This window comes from Gordionus sp. m RMFG-2023, chromosome 1 (assembly GCF_954871325.1).
Source record: "Gordionus sp. m RMFG-2023 chromosome 1, tfGorSpeb1-WG-v2, whole genome shotgun sequence".
NCBI lineage: Eukaryota > Metazoa > Nematomorpha > Gordioida > Chordodea > Parachordodidae > Gordionus > Gordionus sp. m RMFG-2023.
In genome coordinates, this window is record NC_088775.1 from 26,071,811 (window position 1) to 26,090,763 (window position 18,953).

General features: G+C 28.3%; 1 protein-coding gene across 3 annotated transcripts in view; it reads right to left on the reverse strand.

Moving 5' to 3' along the window:
* The window catches only part of LOC135922481 (eukaryotic translation initiation factor 5B-like), a 44,020-nt gene extending 25,461 nt beyond the window's left edge, over positions 1-18,559 (reverse strand). For 2 of the 3 annotated variants that reach the window (XM_065456849.1, XM_065456847.1), the window contains exons 1-10: positions 18,374-18,559; positions 18,304-18,329; positions 18,176-18,263; positions 17,785-17,909; positions 16,760-16,876; positions 15,796-15,946; positions 15,501-15,632; positions 13,890-14,120; positions 5,489-5,616; positions 3,561-3,668 (exon numbers count right to left, since the gene is read on the reverse strand). In XM_065456849.1, coding sequence (XP_065312921.1) covers positions 3,561-3,668; positions 5,489-5,616; positions 13,890-14,120; positions 15,501-15,632; positions 15,796-15,946; positions 16,760-16,876; positions 17,785-17,909; positions 18,176-18,263; positions 18,304-18,329; positions 18,374-18,536 — 1,269 coding nt within the window. In that variant the 5' untranslated portion in view covers positions 18,537-18,559. The remainder of the gene's footprint in view (positions 1-3,560; positions 3,669-5,488; positions 5,617-13,889; positions 14,121-15,500; positions 15,633-15,795; positions 15,947-16,759; positions 16,877-17,784; positions 17,910-18,175; positions 18,264-18,303; positions 18,330-18,373) is intronic. The other variant, XM_065456848.1, reaches the window with a different exon arrangement.
* Positions 18,560-18,953: the final 394 nt, after the last annotated feature.

Consider the following 18,953-nt stretch of genomic DNA (forward strand, 5'->3'; position numbering starts at 1 on the left):
TTAATATACTATGCCAACTTGGGGTATTTAATTTTAAGTTTCATATGCGTGGAATTATTGTTATTATCATTGGAATTGCCAATTTGAAAACGGGTATCCGGGTATAGATCAATGCTGTCAAGATCTAACATGTCTGATGTTAAATCTATTACTTAGGCATTTTCTTTGATATTCCTCGAATTCAAATTCAACCTCTGCAGTTTTATATCTTAGAGCAGTAATAATTTCTCTAATTCTTTTGCAAAAAATTTCCAGACTATGGATTTTTTATTATCCAGAGTTAGGATACTAAAGTTATTTAAATTATTAAAGTAGATGCATCCATTTTAAAAATATGTAAAATTATGGTAACTTTTGGAATTTTAGATTGATTGAATTCTATAATGACGTCAATATAATAAAGATTTTAAAATAGTAGAAAATAAAAATTCATCAAAATCCTGATTGACATTAAAAAATTACAAGAGTGATTTTGAATTAGAATAAAACGGTAGAAAGAAATTTCTGCGCCGGCCGTGCCCCGCCGATATATTAAAAATTAATCCTCAAAAATTTTGCTCAAAAATTTTCTGAAGATTTTTTCATCAATATAAGTTTTAAATTTAACAACCCAATAAGACCGCAAAAACTTTTATCAAAACACAATTTCGCGAATGTTTATTAAAGCAAATTAATTTTACAGATAAATGAATTCATATTCGCATGCTATTATTCAGTGATGACCATAGAGAGAATTTTTTTATAGAAAAACTTTTACCCAGATCTCTTTAGAGCTAATACATAAAAGCAAAACTTTTAGTGCCAATTTATAATAGCGAAAATCTTACAGAGAAGGTAAACCAAATCACAAAGAAAATTAAGTGAAAATTATTTTACGAATCATATATAGCGAATTTATTAAAGCGAAGTCAATATCGGGAAAAAACGAGGAAATCAATACCGCCATAATGGCTAATAGTGACTATTTTCTTAAAATCAATAGATATATGTGTGCTTAAAAGCCTATATTCTTTTAATCCTACTATTTATCATTTGACTTAAAATTTCTTTCTCTTTTTTTTAAAAAAAATTCTTTATATCATCTTTCGTATAGCTAGAAATTATCCTTAGAGGTTGGAGATCAAGGATATTTATATATTATAATAAAAGGCTTGGTATATTAAAATTAATTTTCTTGGAAGCTCCATCCTATACTTGATAAGTTATGCTCATGATGAACCAGTCATCATAGCTTATAAACTTTAGGAAGAAGAAAATGCATATGAAAAAAATTTAAATAGTTAAAAAGAAACAAAAAACCACCAATCCGATATTCACAAAATCTCGGATAAATATTCAAAAATCTCCGATAATAACCCTTTTATAAAAACAATCGATATTATTTTGTATAATAAATATTTTGTAAAAATAAAAATTGGGTAAAATGAAAATAATATGATTTTATAAATTCCTATTTAATTTTGTTAAAATATTTATTCTAATTTTATTATTTTATTTGGCGTAACCATAGTTAATACAATTTCATTTCTTCTTGTTCTTTTAAGACTAACTTCGTATCGTCCCACAGTATCGAATTGGGATTATGTTTATACCTTGTGTCGCTTACGAAAAGGTGAAAAAAGGTGACTATCATTTATAGCTTAAAATGTGATTTTACACATGTACAAATAAATCATGCCATGGACAATGGATTGTTTAGAACGATTTATTTACTATGTCTAAAGAATGCATTAGTATATAAATTATTGATAATTATTATATTAATATATTATAGATACAATCTGCCTTCAAAAATATTTTATTTTATTTTAAAAATCATTTTTGTGCAAATGCAGGTTCTCAAACTAAGATGGTTTTTATATATATTATAATTATCATCCTTTACCTTTGTATTAAAGTTTCCATTTCCTATGCAAGAATTGGATGTCAAAGTAATACATTAAATAGAATTTTAATTTATCTTTTATCTATAAAATATTATAAATTATTCATACCATCAAGAAAATACATTTACACAAGGAAATACCACCAGTCAAAACAATTATTCACCAATTCCATTTAAGATATAAGATGATACATGTTGTAATTGTGGTAACATGCAAATTTACTAGATTAAAACGCCAGACAGGCAAATTACTTTTAAACAAAATTACGAAGCCCAAAGATATTCAAATCTACAAGAATTAAATCTCGGTACAAATTGAGACTATGCAAATGTTGATTAAAGAAAAAGGATATAAAAGGAGAAATTATGATGCGAAAAATGATGATTAAATTATGATTTTACGAACTTAATTTTTAATTTTAATTTTAATTTTTTTAATCTTTAATTTTTAATTTTAATTTATATTAATTTATTTTGATTATGTTTTTATCTTATTATTTAATAAAGATTTAGTATCATTTTAGTTCTAACTTTTCTTTATTTGACGAATATATAGAAAAGTATATATAATCGAGGATATTAGTCTGATTTAGTATCATTTTAGTTCTAACCTTTCTTTATTTGACAACGGTTCTAATCTCCCAATCTTTCTAAATTCTTCGAAATGTTACAATACATAATATTTTTATTATATCAATTACAAAGCTAATATCATTAAAATCAATTAATCACTAATTGGATGTAAAATACAATATGATACATAAAAAATTTTACTATATCAATTATAAAGCTATTCAGATTAACTCACTCAGAAGCTGCTCAGTGAAAACAATTATTCACCAATTCAATGTAAAATACAATATGATACATAATATTTTTACTATATCAATTATAAAGCTATTCAAGATGATATTCACTCTCACTCAATAAGTTGCTATCAGTGAAAACAATTATTCGCCAATTCAATGTTATAATATAAATCAATATATAATATAAATCTAAATATATTGTAAATAATTATATTAAATATATAAACTATATTCAATATATATTAAATACATAAAATAAATTATGCTAACTATGTTAATAATATTAAATACATAGAATAATTTATATTAAATATGTAAATAATATTAATTATTATATTAAATTTATTTATATTATTTTACATTATATTAAATAATACAAACAATTATATATTTAATTATTTCTTTAAATTACCATAATAAAATCTGTCTGATTTGTAATTACCGATTGAAATAAAAGGCCACGTTTTAATTAACATTAATATTTTAAATTCTCTCGCTTCAAACTTTAGGGGCCATTTTAACTTATTTGCCTTTTTGTTGAGATGATTCGTATATTATAAATTCTGACTTCAGTTGCCTTCCTTAAAATTCATAGAGGGAGAAAAAAATATTGGGAAAACAAACTAAGGTGAAAAGTTCGATTTCAAGTTTAAAGTTAAATTTTCTTGTGTGCAACTAATGCTCCCAATTCTCTGAAAGCGCTCAAGATAAATGATAGTCATTCTTTCATTTCATTTTCTTACTCAAAATGTTGCCCCAAACACCTCACAGCCCAGCGGGTATTTTAAGGTATTAATTTTAAAATTTTGTCCTATCACGTGATTGATCGATCAATATAGGGATACATATGTATATATTATTCATACATTATCAAGGATTTTGGTTTTGCCAGTATCCACGTGACCCATGATGCATATGACGGGCGCCCTCAAATTTTCCAGGGTTATTTCGAGTTCCGCCTTGACTCTTCGAGCCTAATAATATATGTAAAAATAAAATAATTTATGGGATGATTAAAATGAATGGATTGTAAAATAAAAAGGAAACCACGTGAGTATAATTATTTTCGCTTAGCAAAATGGCGATCTTGTAAATTAATTTGAGTCATCTCTATCACACATTGAAAATATATGAAAAAACATTTATTCAGTCAAGAGGGAATAAAAAATAGAATACATTCAGGAGATCAAGAAAACACCAGATTACCTACAAATTTGAATGAAAAAAAGGAGAAAGGTATGTGGAAAAGTTGAAGATGATTATTAAAATTATATTTTGCAACATTTATATTTACGAGAGATATTATTGTGATTGAGTCAATTTTTGATGGAAAAAAAGATCTATAAAAGATAAGTTTTTATAGTGATAGAATAAATATCTACAAATCATATAGAATCGTCAATAAATTTTATAAGATCCAAATCTCCAAAATTAAATATAAATGAATTCCACTGAGTAATTATAACTATGGACAAAAATAATATATAATACCAGGAATGTACCGATATCGCTTTTGGGAGGCCGATACGATCTGATATTACCGATATTAAAATCGACCGATTACCGATCCGATATCATATATGATTTTACTCTGTAAACATACTAATCATTTTAATTTTTAATGCATACATCTAGTGTTATCGCTGAGAGAAATCAAAATTTTTTGAAAAAATATATAAGGTTTTATGAATTGCCAAAGTATTCTATTTAAAATAGGTTTTTTAGCAAAGTTAAAATTAATTTTGTATATCAATATTTTATCTTAAGAAAATTTATATATTTTCTTATATTGTTTTAAACCTTAAACATTGATGGATATAAGATATATCATTCAAAAATTCTACTTAATTTATAACTACTAATTACTATTAGCCAATATTACACTTCTAGAAAGTATGAATCTATTAATTTCAGAATTTAAATCTTGGTATAGATTAATCTTAGTAAATAGTCCAGAAAAGCAAAGGAAGCATTGCATACTTTAAAATATATTATGGAGTTTATTTAAAATATATCAAAATTACTATATATTTTGGCAACAATACCAATTAGTAGAAGCACAAATGAGAGGTTATTTATTCATTAGGAAGTAGGCCATTTTAAAATCAAATAAATGGGCTAGCTTTACTTAACATACATCGAAATTTAATCCCCATTCAGAACAAATAATTGAAAAATTGGAGCAATCGTAAAGAATAAATTTTCATTTATGAAAGATAATTTTATTAACTTTTTAAATCATCATATAATGTTTATTCCTATATTTAACTGTCATATCGGGTATAGCTATAACATTTTTTAACAATATTATATTGCTTATAAATATTTTGAATTTCCCAATATTTTTATTTATATTCGAAATTGTCACTTTCGATATGATTGGTTATAATAAATTTTTAATGTCCCAAAAAAAATTATGTAGAGAATTCGAGGCTACGCGCCTGAATAGTTGCATTCCCAGTGCAACTAGTAACAGGTTTAAGTTTCCTTTTTAAAAAATAAATATTTACATTAACATCAATATACTATCTACGCACAAAACTGTAAGAAAAATATAAAAAAATTTACAAATATTGAAAACTTTAAATGTAAATAAATTTCTATTGGAAAAATAAAAAAAGACATGTTAAAACCAAAAAATATTTAAGATTATCTGAAAGCTTCAATTTTAACATAATTTCCTTAAAATTTTAAAATTTGTGTGAACGTTTTTTATTTCACGCTTTTCAAACAAGTTTGGACGCAGCCTTAATTAAGTCTTAAAAAAAATGAGTAATGTAAAAAAAATACGCACTTCAATTCTACTTCGAACCTTTTCCTCGAGTGATTGTTGGGGTATTTTGTGATGCGTTTCAATTGTAGTAGTTAGAATATGATTGTCAGTATCGAGGCTCACCTGATAATTTTCGACATTCTCTGGTTCTGTAAAAAGAAAGTATAGGAAATCAGAGATGAAACGATACTTTTTAATGTAACCTATACAAAACATAATTTAAGTAATTAATATGAAAGAAATTGATTCTACAAATTGATTTCTAACCCCATAAGGAGGAAGAAAAAAATAGTGTTTATATTTTCATCTTTTAAATTATTTTACTCTAGAAATAAATAAAAAATTTAGATAAATATTTAAAAAATTTTGTGGCATTAAAATAATAAGATTCTGGCATATATTCCGAGATCGATTCTATTCTTTGAAGAATACTTTGTCTTACCTATCTAAGCTATCTGGAGAATGGTAATAGGTGAACAATAAGATCTTTGCAAAGTAGGTGAATTAATATGGTTGTGAGGTAATTTTTATAAGAGTGAATTAGTATTTTTGTTTAGGTACATTGTTTTTATTCAAAGTTATATAGATTTTGGAACACATATGCTTAGGACCACCATAATAAGTAATGATATGGAACCCTTTGTCAGCGAGTGGAGATTAATGGCTAGAGATCAAGATATACGCACTCTTCGAGCCAGGAGCGTAGAAACCAGGTTGGAGCCGCAACCGAGATTGGGGACCAACGTTCAATGTTTTCGCTGCGGAGTAGAGTATCACTTCCGGGTTTTCCCCGGAAAAGGGAATGATGTGGAGACAAAAAGTGGGGACAAGAAATTGGGGAAATGTCGGGGGTTCAGACAGCATTTCATTAGAGGTACCTCGAAGACAGGCGGTAGAGCATGAAGAGTTCTTGGAGTTGGGGGTAGGACAGGAGTTGGAGGAATTATTTCGGTCCTAGGACGCAGAGACCCTTGCCCAGCCAATGAGGAACTTTAGAGTGGGGAAGGGTGGAGATATTATGATTGGCATTTTTTTCTGCATTTTGTTTTAATCTTTTTATTACGCGCAATAATATGGCTTTGTAACATCGGCGCGTTTTTTTTGCCTTTATTTTACTTTGAATTGTAAGATTTAGGATGAGTCCTATTATTTTTATTTTATAGAATTATATATTATTTTTTAATTTCAATCTGATAAAAAATTATTCGTTAAATTGTTTGACATGGGTATTCCTTCCGCAGACAACCAATAGTGCATATGCACTATTCATCAAAATCTCTCTGTAATCCTGAAATTCCTGATTGCTACTTTTCAATCTAAAAAAAAGTTAAGATATTATTAGATTATAGTGCAGTTGATTTTATAACTTTTAAACAATGGTTATCTGTTTTCCCTTTAATCTAGGTTTAGAATAAAATTACCGTCTCTTTGACGGGGTGTAAAAAGCACTTAAAGGGGTTAATGTCAGGAAGGGCATCCGATTGTAAAAACCTTGCTACAAAATTTTCTTATGATTGCAACAAAGCATGGGCGGGGTACAGCCGAAGTACCCCATGGACCTCCTCATCCGCCTAAGACAAAAAGAAGGATGGTTCGTGAAAATGAAACTTATGACGGCCAACGACTTGTTAATAAGTGGAGAAACCAGTTTACGGGGAATCGAGTAAGGGTTGCGACAGGGAATGTTGAGAGTATGACGGGAAGAGCGGGAGAAGCGGTCGATGTATTGCATAGAAGGCATATAAATGTGTGCTGCATACAGGAGACAAGATGGAAAGGTAATGGCGCAAGAACGATTAGCAAGGCTAATGAAAAGTATAAATTCTTCAGGCAAGGAAGCTATGATGATAAGGCTGGAGTTGGAGTATTGGTTGTAGAGAAATTGGTGGACAAAGTAGTCGAAGTGAGAAGGCTAGATAACCAGATAATTGTTATCAAGATGATTTTTGGTAGAATGTTATATAATATTATCACGGCATATGTTCCTCAGGTTGGAAAAAGTGAAGAGAAAGATATATTTTGGGACTGCTATTGGGGGAGACATCGAGACGGCAAATGAAGAGGGGATAATCCTGGCTGGTGATCTGAATGGACATGTGGGAGAGAGTAGTGAGGGCTATGAAGGAGTACATGGAGAATTCAGTTACGGCATGAGAAATCTGGAAGGGGAGAGGATTTTAGATTTTAGTGATGCTATGGATATGATTAGGGCTGTGCCGATATTAAATAAAAAATATCGGATCGGGCCGATACCTGTAAAAACCGATCCGATTTTTTTACTTTTCTTTTTTTTGTTATTTTATGTATATTTTTACATTAATAAATTTTTTTTAAATAATGCAAATGCACAACACTCTTTAAATTTTATTTATTTTTTTAAATAGATTTATAGTATTTTAAAAGTTTTATAAAAAGAGAAAGGAAAACCCAAAGTTTTATTTATTTTAAATCTTTTTAAATAATAAAGCCAATTTTATTATTTATACTTTAAATAAAAGAATTTTTTTAAATATGGTATCTGAATTACGGAAATATTAAGACAAAGATAATTTTGCAAAATGCGTTATCTGCGGAATTCTAATTTCACGGAGAGGAATAATGAAAAATTGATTTATCACTACCAATATCCTTAAACTTTGCTTAATTATGGTAGAAATAAAAAAATTAAATTAAAAGCATAATTCGATTTTTTGTATAAAAAATATTGATTTTTTAATTACATTTGGTTCAAAGGGGGGTGGTGAAAAATCAATATAAATATCGGATCGGTGAAAAATATGTGGATCGGCACAGCCCTAGATATGATTGTAATACAATGTTTAAGAAAGAATCAAAGAAGCTGGTGACTTATAAGTCAGGTAATACCAAAAATTCAGTGGATTTTTTGTAATTAGAGATGTGATAGATGTATAGTAAAAAATGTGAAAGTGATACCGGGAGAGGAATGTATTAATCAGCATCGACTAGTTAGTTATAGGAGTAAAGGCGCCAGGATCACTAAAAGAAAGTTTGTGCCAATGCTGAAGGTTTGGAAATTGAAGAAAGTGCTAGACTTCAATTCAATATGACATTGGCGATAAGGGAGGCGGAGGTGGCACAAGTGGGAAACCATGAAGAAAGTCTAGGTGATGACAACTGAGGAGGTATGTGGATGGACAAAAGAGCCGCCTAGACATAAGGAGACTTGGTGGTGGAACCCGGAGGTAGCGAAAGCTGTGGATGAGAAAAGAAGGTGCTTCAAAGAATGGTATAATAGTAAAGAAAATAACGATATTTACAAGATGGCGAAAAGAAATGCTAAGAAATTAATAGCGAAGGCGCAAGAAGAAAAAAGGCAGGAGTTTGCTAAAGAAATGGAATGCGCTGAAGGAATGGGAAATTTGTTCGAATGGCAAAAAGAGGCAGGTGTTAAATGTTTGAAAAATATGGAAGGAAAAACGATGATTGATAGTAGTGGTATTAAGAACACCTGAAAGATCTACAAGGAAGGACTTTTGAACGAAGAAAATGAATGGGATAATAGTTAGTTGTGCAAAGGTAAAAGGTCCAGGGTGTAAATTTGGCAGGACGAAATAAAGAGAGCAGTGAAAAAGATAGAAAAAGGGAAGACATCGGGTTTAACGAGGGTGGTATCAGAAATGTTTAAAGGTTCTAATGACTTATGGATTGAATGGTTAATGAATTTAGCCAATCAAATTATCACAGAAGGAACTATCCCTGAGGGCTGGTGAAGAAGTAAAATTATCCCAGTATACAAGGGGAAAGGTGATACTTTAGATTGCGGGTCTTACAGAGCTATTAAACTCTTGCCTAGTAATCACAAGATTTATTATAATTAAAATTCTACTAAGTTTTCTATCTTCATTATCTGGATAGTTATATAAAACATTTAAATACAATGAAGGTATTTGAGAAGGTGTTAGAGAAGCGGATAAAGGAACAAACTAAAATTGATGAAATGCAGTCTGGTTTTACATCGGGGAAAGGCACGACAGGCAATTTTTGTGGTGAGACAAATACAGAAGTATTTTGCGAAAGAAAAGAAACTGTATATGTGTTTGTTGATTTGGAGAAAGCATTTGACAGTGCCACGCGAGGTTACTAGATGGGCCTTGGAGAATAAACTGCAGTACGGACGGATGATGGAGATAGTGAAAGCTTTGAAGTGAAGGTAAGACTTCATCAAGGATCCATGCTGGGTCCATTATTATTTATCTTAGTAATGGATGTGGCGGCTAGAGAAATCCGTGAAAGACTTCCCTGGGAGCTATTATATGCAGATGACCTTGTATTAATGGCAAACAGTGAGGAAGAATTAAGGGATGAAATTAGCAAAGGGCCTGAAAATGAATGCAGCAAAGACAAAGGTGATGGTTGGTGGTGAAAATCTAAAGATGGATCCGGTAAGAGGCCTTGTGGTGTATGTGGGAAAGGAGTTGCTAGATATTCAATCCAATGCACCAGATGCCAGAAATAGGTACATAATAGATGTAGCGTGAAAAAAGGAAGTTTGATGTTAGTGTTTTATTTATGCGTATTCCATTTTTTATGAATACGCAATAATTTGAATATGAATTATTTTACAATATAATTAGTTGGTTTTTTTAATATTGTTAATAGAGCATCGACGATTGTAAATTATTATTTAAGGATATTTGAATATTTTAGTTTTTGAAATATATTATAATTTGATGAACTTTAATATACTTTTAATTTTTTTTTGCATATTAAAAAAATGTATATAAACAGACATAAAATTTCGAAATAAACAGTTTTTTGGTTTGTGATTTATTAAAGTTTCAGTGTTGTGTTTTAAAATACCGTTTAGTTACAGCGTAGTTTCAATTTGATTTTATTAAAAGTCTTTCCCACAAAGCTTTCGACAATTTTACAATTCAAATACGGAATTGTAACAGTTAGCAAGAATGACCTTTATTTGTAGAACGTGCATAAAAGGGTACATAATAATGATAACGTAGAAAATGGTTTCTGGATATTGGCAATGGGTCAACCCTAAAAAAGTGGATAAGTTTTGTTATTTGGGTGATATACTAAACGCAGATGGCGGTGTAGATTCTGCCGTTGTTGCAAGGGTCAGACAAGCATAGAAGAAGTTCATAGAGATGTCGTCTATTCTAACAAATATAAGTTTCTCTGAAGTTAAAGGGGAAAGTTTAAGTAAGCTGTGTGAGAAGGTGTTTAGTTTATGGCGGCGAAACATGGGTAATGAAAAAGACTCACGAGGCCAAATTAGAAAGAACAGAGATTAGGATGATTAGATGAATGTGTGGGGTATCTCTGAGAGAAAGAAAAACTAGCAAGGAATTGCGAGCAAGATTGGGCATAGAAATGATTGGAGTGGTAATATTACGAAATAGACTAAGATGGTTTGGACATGTGGAACGTATGACAAAAGATGACTGGGTAAAGAAATGCACTTTGATGGAAGTAGGAGGATCAAGACTGAGAGGAAGGCCCAAGATGACGTGGACAAATGTGATAGCGGCGGATATGAGAAGCATGAATCTTACAAATATTGATGCTCAGGACCGTCAAAAATGGAAATGAAAAATCAGAGAAAACTGACCTACCTGGGTAAACCTGAAAATCGCCATAAAACGAAGAAGAAACAATGGTTATCTGTTTATCGAAAGACTCTTGAAACATTATGCAGGTTGGCATCCTATTTTATAGATTTGTTTTTTTTTAAATTAAATATGTTAATCCCACATTCATTTATATCTTCGCAACAGTCAGCATTTCACAATTATTAAAATGAAGTTTAAATGTTGGTGAAGTTTTAGTTATATATGACTTATGAATTATGCTTTTGTGGCACAGGACCACGTTCAGGTATTCCACTGGAATAATAATCTACTCTCCATACCTGTATGATGTATTATAGTGAAAATAATATGAACAAACATATTAACTATGTCATAGTGTAAAACACAATGCATATTCCATTTATTTATTCCAGAATAAAATGAATAATTTTCTTTAAGAGGCTAAAAGCATTCCCGAAACAAAAGTTTCATGTGTTTATTTGGAAAATAAAATTAAGGAAATTATATTCATATTGTGTGTAAATTATTTAATTTACAACATATAATTTTATAAAATTATAATCAACAATTGATTTGTATTTTGCAGATATTGTTATAAGGAAAGAAATTTCAATTATCAATTAAATTAACCATAGCCCCCCCCCCCAAATCTTTTTTTCAAATCATAAATAACTATTCATTTAAATATTAAACATAAAACATTTTATCTTTTGATTTATATTACAATTATTGATGATTAATGTAATATCAAATATTTATAAAGAATATTTTCAATAGACTCATGATTAAAATACCGTATCTCCCAATCCTGTGCTCGGCCCAACTTAAAATTTTGCATATTTATTAATTAACCCTATAGCTATTAGAATTTGAAAAAAAAATGCCGATTTGATTTTATAATCATTTCCGATCTTTAACATTTCAATTTTAAATAATATTTTACATTAAGTCATTGTAAAGACCGATTATTAAGCTATATAATTAAATTTAAATGAAGCTTATAGCTTAATTGTATCTAAAGATATTTATAAAGGGGGTGCATTTTTCCTAAAACATTTTTCGACATTTAGAGGCCAGTATCTCAGCCGCTGTTTTAAGTTGGAGGCTAAAATTTTATTTTTTTCTTATTTATAATATATAAACTCTTGTAACAATTTTAGAAAAATTTGAGGGGTCGGGTTGAAAATCGTGTCTTTTTGTTGATTTGTCATGAAATTCACCATATATATCATCTTCTAGAATTCTCTCCTATTTTGATAGTTATCTTTCGGCGTCTTCTATTTTAAGTAGGCTCCAAATCGTGGTATATTTATGTAATATGTCTTTACTAATAGATCGCCTTATGGCTAATTGTGTTGCTATATTTCTGCCAGAATTATCTAAGGTGAATTAATATGATCTCACGAATTTGGATTCCTTTACTGCATGATTTCTACTTTCATTGAAATATTTTTCAGAGACTCCCTCTGACGAGTACATTAAGATATTATATATTTTTATTAATAATTTTTTATTATTTGGAACATAATAATAAATAACGCATGAGTTATATCAGTAATGTTACAGCTTTTAAAAAGAATATATTATAAATTGGCATGGAATGGGATCAAACCCTTTTTATTGGCATGGAAACAAGGGATAAAAAATATTTTTTTAACATTCGAATGTTTCAGTAGAGTAGATTTTTGAAACTTTGCCATGCCTTTAGCAACTCATATCAATGTCCTAGTTGATCAGTGTGGATATGTGTCGAAGGATTAAAGCAGAATATAGAGTCCTCATTAAAAGTATGTTAGGCACAAGTAATACGGTGTCTGTAAAGACTATTATAGCATATGATGTGGACCTTCCATAAAATTTTAAATTTTGGAGGCATATTTACCATTCCTAATAATGATAGTAAGTAAAAGCATGACGACTTTGACTCGGCCTCTTAAACCGCTTAATTTTTTCGAAAAATTATAACACGCTGAAATTTTCATATCCAAAATGTATGGCATGTATCAATCTAAAATAATTTTTAAGTTGGGTCATACAAATAGGTTACTGCTTCTTTCAAGAGGTATATTATTTTTTATTTTTTTAGTTTTATTTTCTTAGTATTTTTATTAATAAACTGAAAAAATGTCTAAAAAATAAAATAATACGTTCCTCGAAAAAAGCAACAACCAAAAAATATTTATGCAAATTGATAAAATGATTCCTTTTTCATATATAAAATATGCAAATTCATTAAGAATGTGCGTCCAAAGTCAATTTTATTTTTAAAAAAAATTAATTTTTTATTGAAATTTACGAAATTGAGTTTGAATGCATATGGTATATTATTCTTAAAAAAGTTTGATAATACAAATCGGTTGACAAAGATAATAAAATTAAAAATATCGAAATATCTCAAAAATAAAAAAAATATTTGATGAATTTCCATATTATTATCAATAGAAAAAATAAATAAGTACCATCAAAACCGTTTTAATACTTTAATAAAATGATTCAACATCAGGATTATGAATAAATGGAAATCAAAAATGGGATGATATTATCGGGAATTTGGAATATACCAAATTTATATATAACAAAAGAAGCATAAAATTGTTCATTTTAACACTTATCAAAAAATGTAGTAAAGGGTTATAATATTTTTTTAAAAAATAAGCAGACAATAGTTCATTTTTATAAATAAGCAGACGATTTTTAAAAATATGATAGATAAATTAACATGGGTGAACATTTTGAATATTTACCTTCTAATTTAAATTAATTTAATTATGATTAAATTTTTCCAGGAATTGCGCATCTCCACCAAAAATACACATTTGATTTTAAAAAATATAAAAGGTCAATTATCGCATTACCCAAATGAAGATCGGTGAAGGACGATGCATTAGATAAGGAGTCGGAATCTGAGGTGGAAATGGCAGAGCTAGCGTCCCACTCTCCTTTGATATCCTCAAGATCACTTTCGTCCAGATCACCTCCCTCGTCCGAAGAACCAGAATGCTGTAAATAGTCTTCCTTAGGCGGAGGAGACGGATCACCTGATTCATCCTGAATATTATTAGATTCTACGGCATTTGGATTGAGAACTTACGCGAATATAAAAAATATTATAAAGTTGTAAAGAGTCTAAGGGCGTCCTATATCTTTTAAAAAAATAGTTTTGGGGAAAATTTAGGGACTTATGCAGATCCTGCTTTCTGTCACAATTTTTTAAATTAAATATTCGTGATAATATATTATATTATTGAATAATTACTCAAGTCATATTCTAAAAATGATATAAAATTATTTATCTCAATTGTGTGCAAGCAGGGATCCAAACCGAAACGAATATCGGTTCGGATAAAAATAACGGTTCAAGGTTCGGTTTGTAAAAATTTAAATATCGGTTCGGTTCGAACCTCTAAAAACCGGTTGAACACTTTTGTATTCGAACCTACATTCGAATTATGTATAGGGAAAATATTTTTTTTATTTTATCATTAATTTAAAAAACACATGTATAAAACCTTCATTTTTATAATTGTACATAATAAATAATATTTAATTTATAAATATAAAAATCAATAATTAATTTTAATATGAACAATATTTTACTTTTTTTTAACTTAAATTTTTTTTATTAAGCCGGACAATTAATACATCTTCAAAATTCGTCTCACTCAAATTACATCTATAAGGAGATAGTATAAATTTAATTTTTAAAAAACATCTTTTCACACTAACTTGAGCCGACACTGCTAATATGATATCAGATTTGTGTCATCTATAATATTTTGGATTTAATTTTTCTCTAAGCATTATAATTTATAAGCTTAAAGTATTTAAAAAATGTTGTAAAATGACAATATACTAAAGTTTATAAAAATTATGACCGACACTTATCAATCAAATGTGATTGATGCCAGTTTTAAAATAATTAGAATATAATTGAAATTTTTTCATTATACTAATAATAACTTACATATTATTTTATAAAAATAAAATCATGAGGCTTGAATCGGTTCAGAAGCATTTTAGAGGTTCGGTTTACGTTCAGCTAGAAATTTTTTAGCGGTTTAGGTTCGGTTCAGATTCGATAAAAATACCGGTACGGTTCGGTTTGGATCCCTGTGTGCAAGTTATTAGGCCGAATGTAGGACTCTATTATTCAAATTGACGGCTACACATTACTTATTAACGGTAAACAATATTTTTGCCTATTTTTATTTGAAAAATTTAGATAATTCACAAGGATTTTATTACTCCATTTCATAAATAATACCTTCAATTTTATCTATATATTTTCATAGTCATCGTGTCAATCAGGTGGCAAAGCAAATAAAGAAGGCAGCCATTTATTATCATTCCAATCTGTGCCATAATTACCCCTTTGCTAACCCGACAGTCACATGAAGGGTAAACAAAATAATTATAATTTCTTTCCTTCTTTTTAACAAAATTTCGTTAAAGTTGTGTGATAAAACCTTTAGAAGAAACCAGGAGTGTAAGGTTCTTCTTACTCCTTTTTTTGTCGACATATATGATCCGCTTTGGTTTGATGACCTGGTCGTTAGCAAAATCCGTGTTGCTGGTTTTAGTGGCAGGTAGTTCTATGCCTATACGCGGAACAGATTATGAGGATAAAATAATGAGATTGGAACTGATAATATAAGGGACTTTAATTACAGTTTGAAATATTGATTTCAAAAAAAAAGATTATAAAAGTTTTAAAAAAAGATAATAAAAGTAAAAACAAAAGTAATTATTGTAAATTATTGCCTTGTTCCCGTAACGCTTGGAGCATTGCCTCGGCCCTCATTTTGGATTGCTTTTGAGCTTTCGTCAAAAGTTTCCCTTCTTGTTTGAGCCGATCTTTGCGCTCCTTTTCCTTTTGCCTCTTTTTCAATTTTCGTTCCTCCTCCAAATGTATCTAATAAATGCGCGTTTAATTATAAGTATTAATTCGCTCCTTTTTTAAGAGTTATTTAACTAATATTAAAATTTACAATATATTACGTTTATTTTTTTAGAGTTATAGTGCCACTTCAATTTTACAGGAAAGTTTTTATTTCAAAGATATGAAATGCCAATCATTTTACACTATAAAACTATAATTGTTAAAACCTAATTCTCAACTTAAATCCCAAGGGTTTAACTGATTAGTTAAATTTCTAAAAATAGCTAGCAATGTATTTGAGGTTGAAATATTGTGAAGATTTAATATCTATTTTTTATGATATGGCAATTTATTATAATAATATATTGATTAATAATTTCATCATAATGTGATAATTTTGGGTATTATCCTTACAGACAAGTTATTTAATAAATAAGATTCATTTATAATTATGATTTATTCTTATAAATGTTTCATGTATTAACTTAGAAATTATCCCGATTTATTTGGATATTTTAAAAAAAAATCACAGCACACATTAAAGGCTATTTTAGCTAATCAGATAAAACTTTGTAAAAATTACCTTCTAAAGAATTGATTATATTTAAAAAAGGAAATACTTATTTATGTAGATTTGAAAAAATATATATTAGTTTAGATGAATTTAGATCCAGTTAAGAAACCAACTGGAATTTCGCTATTCCAAGGGCCATCGGTCTGATTTGGATGGTGGAGCAAGTGAATGGTTTGACACTACTCAGGAGGCATATTGAGCCCTATCCACATATAATATTTTCTAGTACAAAGAAAACTTCTTCTTTCAAATCCCATTTCCCCAACTTATACCTTTTCCAGACGTTTTTCTTCAGCTTCCTCCTCCCTACGGACACGTTCTTCCTCTTGTTGGATGAATTGGGTTTCTTCTTGCTCCTTTTTTCTTAGGGCTTCCTTCAATATCGTCAACTTTTTTATATATGAGATATAAAAAATAATTTGAAAAGTTATGTGTGAATTAGTTAAATAACAATAATTTGAAAAGTTATAAATGTGTGAATTAGTTAAATAATTGTATAAATTTTCTTATTTTAAACCAATGGACAGATGTAGGTGCATATTGTTTTATGAGCAGGAAAACAATTTTACATTAGTATATTTTTCTACTCATATCAAATTAAATGCAGACACTTAGAATGCTCAAAAAAATACATAAAATTGCAATTTTAAAACTGTTTTTAAATTAAGGTTTCAAAATTTCCAAATCAAATTTTTTAATATTTTGCATGAAATCTAATTTATATACATTTAAAAATGAAAAAATTATTGGCTATTTATGGAGGTTATCAAAGTGAACAATTTCTTTCATAAAAGAATTTTTTAGTCATGAAGTAGTCAACTCTTACATTAAAAAAAACATATTCCTATAAATTGCAAGTCATTTTGAGCTTAATATTATTTTAATTTAGATGTAGATCATATTCAAAAAATAAACATTGTTTTGTGTTGATTTAGAAGTAATATTGTTTTATAACCACCCTTTCTTTAATTCTTAAAATTAGATATTGTTCAAATATTTAGAAAAATACTATTTAAATACATGATAAATGTTCACATATATTATCATACTTGATAAATCAATAGGCATTTAATATAAGTTTATTTTTTAAAACTATTTCATGATGTAAGTGATCATCATAAATAAAATAATACAGTATATCTTTTTCATCAACTTTTTTGTAAAATAATTTATAAAAATTAGTTGACCAATAAAATAAAATATTATTATATGCATACATATGTAAGACTCTATTAAATATATTCATGGTTGAATAAATTTATGCTTTACCTTTAAAATGTGTATAATAAATATATACTTGAGCTTTATTTAATTTTTTCTTGTCTCCTGCATCAGCTTTCTTTGAAGACTCTTTTTTGTCATCTTTTTTGGCCTTCTTTTTGGGTTTCTTATCCTTATCTTTAATGGCAGCATCTTCATGGCCTTATATATTATATTATTTTATTAAAATAGTATATGTAAAAAAATTAATATATTGTAAAGCCTTTAAAAAGTGAGATCTTGTAGTTATTACAGATATTTTATATACTGTTTTTTAATGTTCTAAATGAATTAGGAATACAAAAGATAGTTGGGTTCATTATATTTAAAATATTTAGTCTGATTTTGAATTTTGCAATATAAATAAAGAGAATGTATAAAGAAAATAATTAATGTATTCAACAAGTAGTTTAGTAGAATTTATAAACCCAATGTATTATCATTCAAATCAGTTTTTTGAGTCTTAATCTTAACATCAACCATATTTTTGTTGGAAAGCTCAGAAGCATTCAAATCCTATAATTACATTAGCTTTATAATTAAATATAGAATTTACTTTCATTGATTGGTTTTCAATTGTTTCTTTGATTTAAAAATGATTATTTATATAAAATATTGTTTTAAACCTTTATCGAGGATTCCACTTGAATCAATATTATTTTTAATGATCGTATTCTTCAATTTTTTAGGTTTTTTAGACTTTTTCATTTTTTTTTCATTTTCATCAGACTCGTATTCTTTAAAATACTCCTTTTCTAATTCAGGGTCTATTTCAAATATTGAAGCCATGCAAAATAATCTAAAAAGATAAATCAGCAATTATATCATATTACTGACATTCTGTCAACTGTCATCTATCAGCCAAATCTATTAAAGTGTTGACCAGATTTGATAGAAAACATTTTTATATATTTTATTATATTTGAAAATAAAATTATTTAGCCTGTAAGAAAATTGTTAATCACATATTTATATGTCCTTATCAATGTGTAAAGTTAAATAATTTTATATACAAGCGAATTAATTTACAGTGGCGTCGCTGGGGGGGGGGGGGGGGGTAGGGACTCAAGCCCCCTGAAAAATTTGAATAGCCCCCTGAAGCAAAAAATTTTTTTTAACAGCTCCTTAATATCCCCTTGAACTAAAAATAAATTTTTTTGACTGCCCGCTGAATGATTTCTTTTATAATTCCATTAAGTAATATAT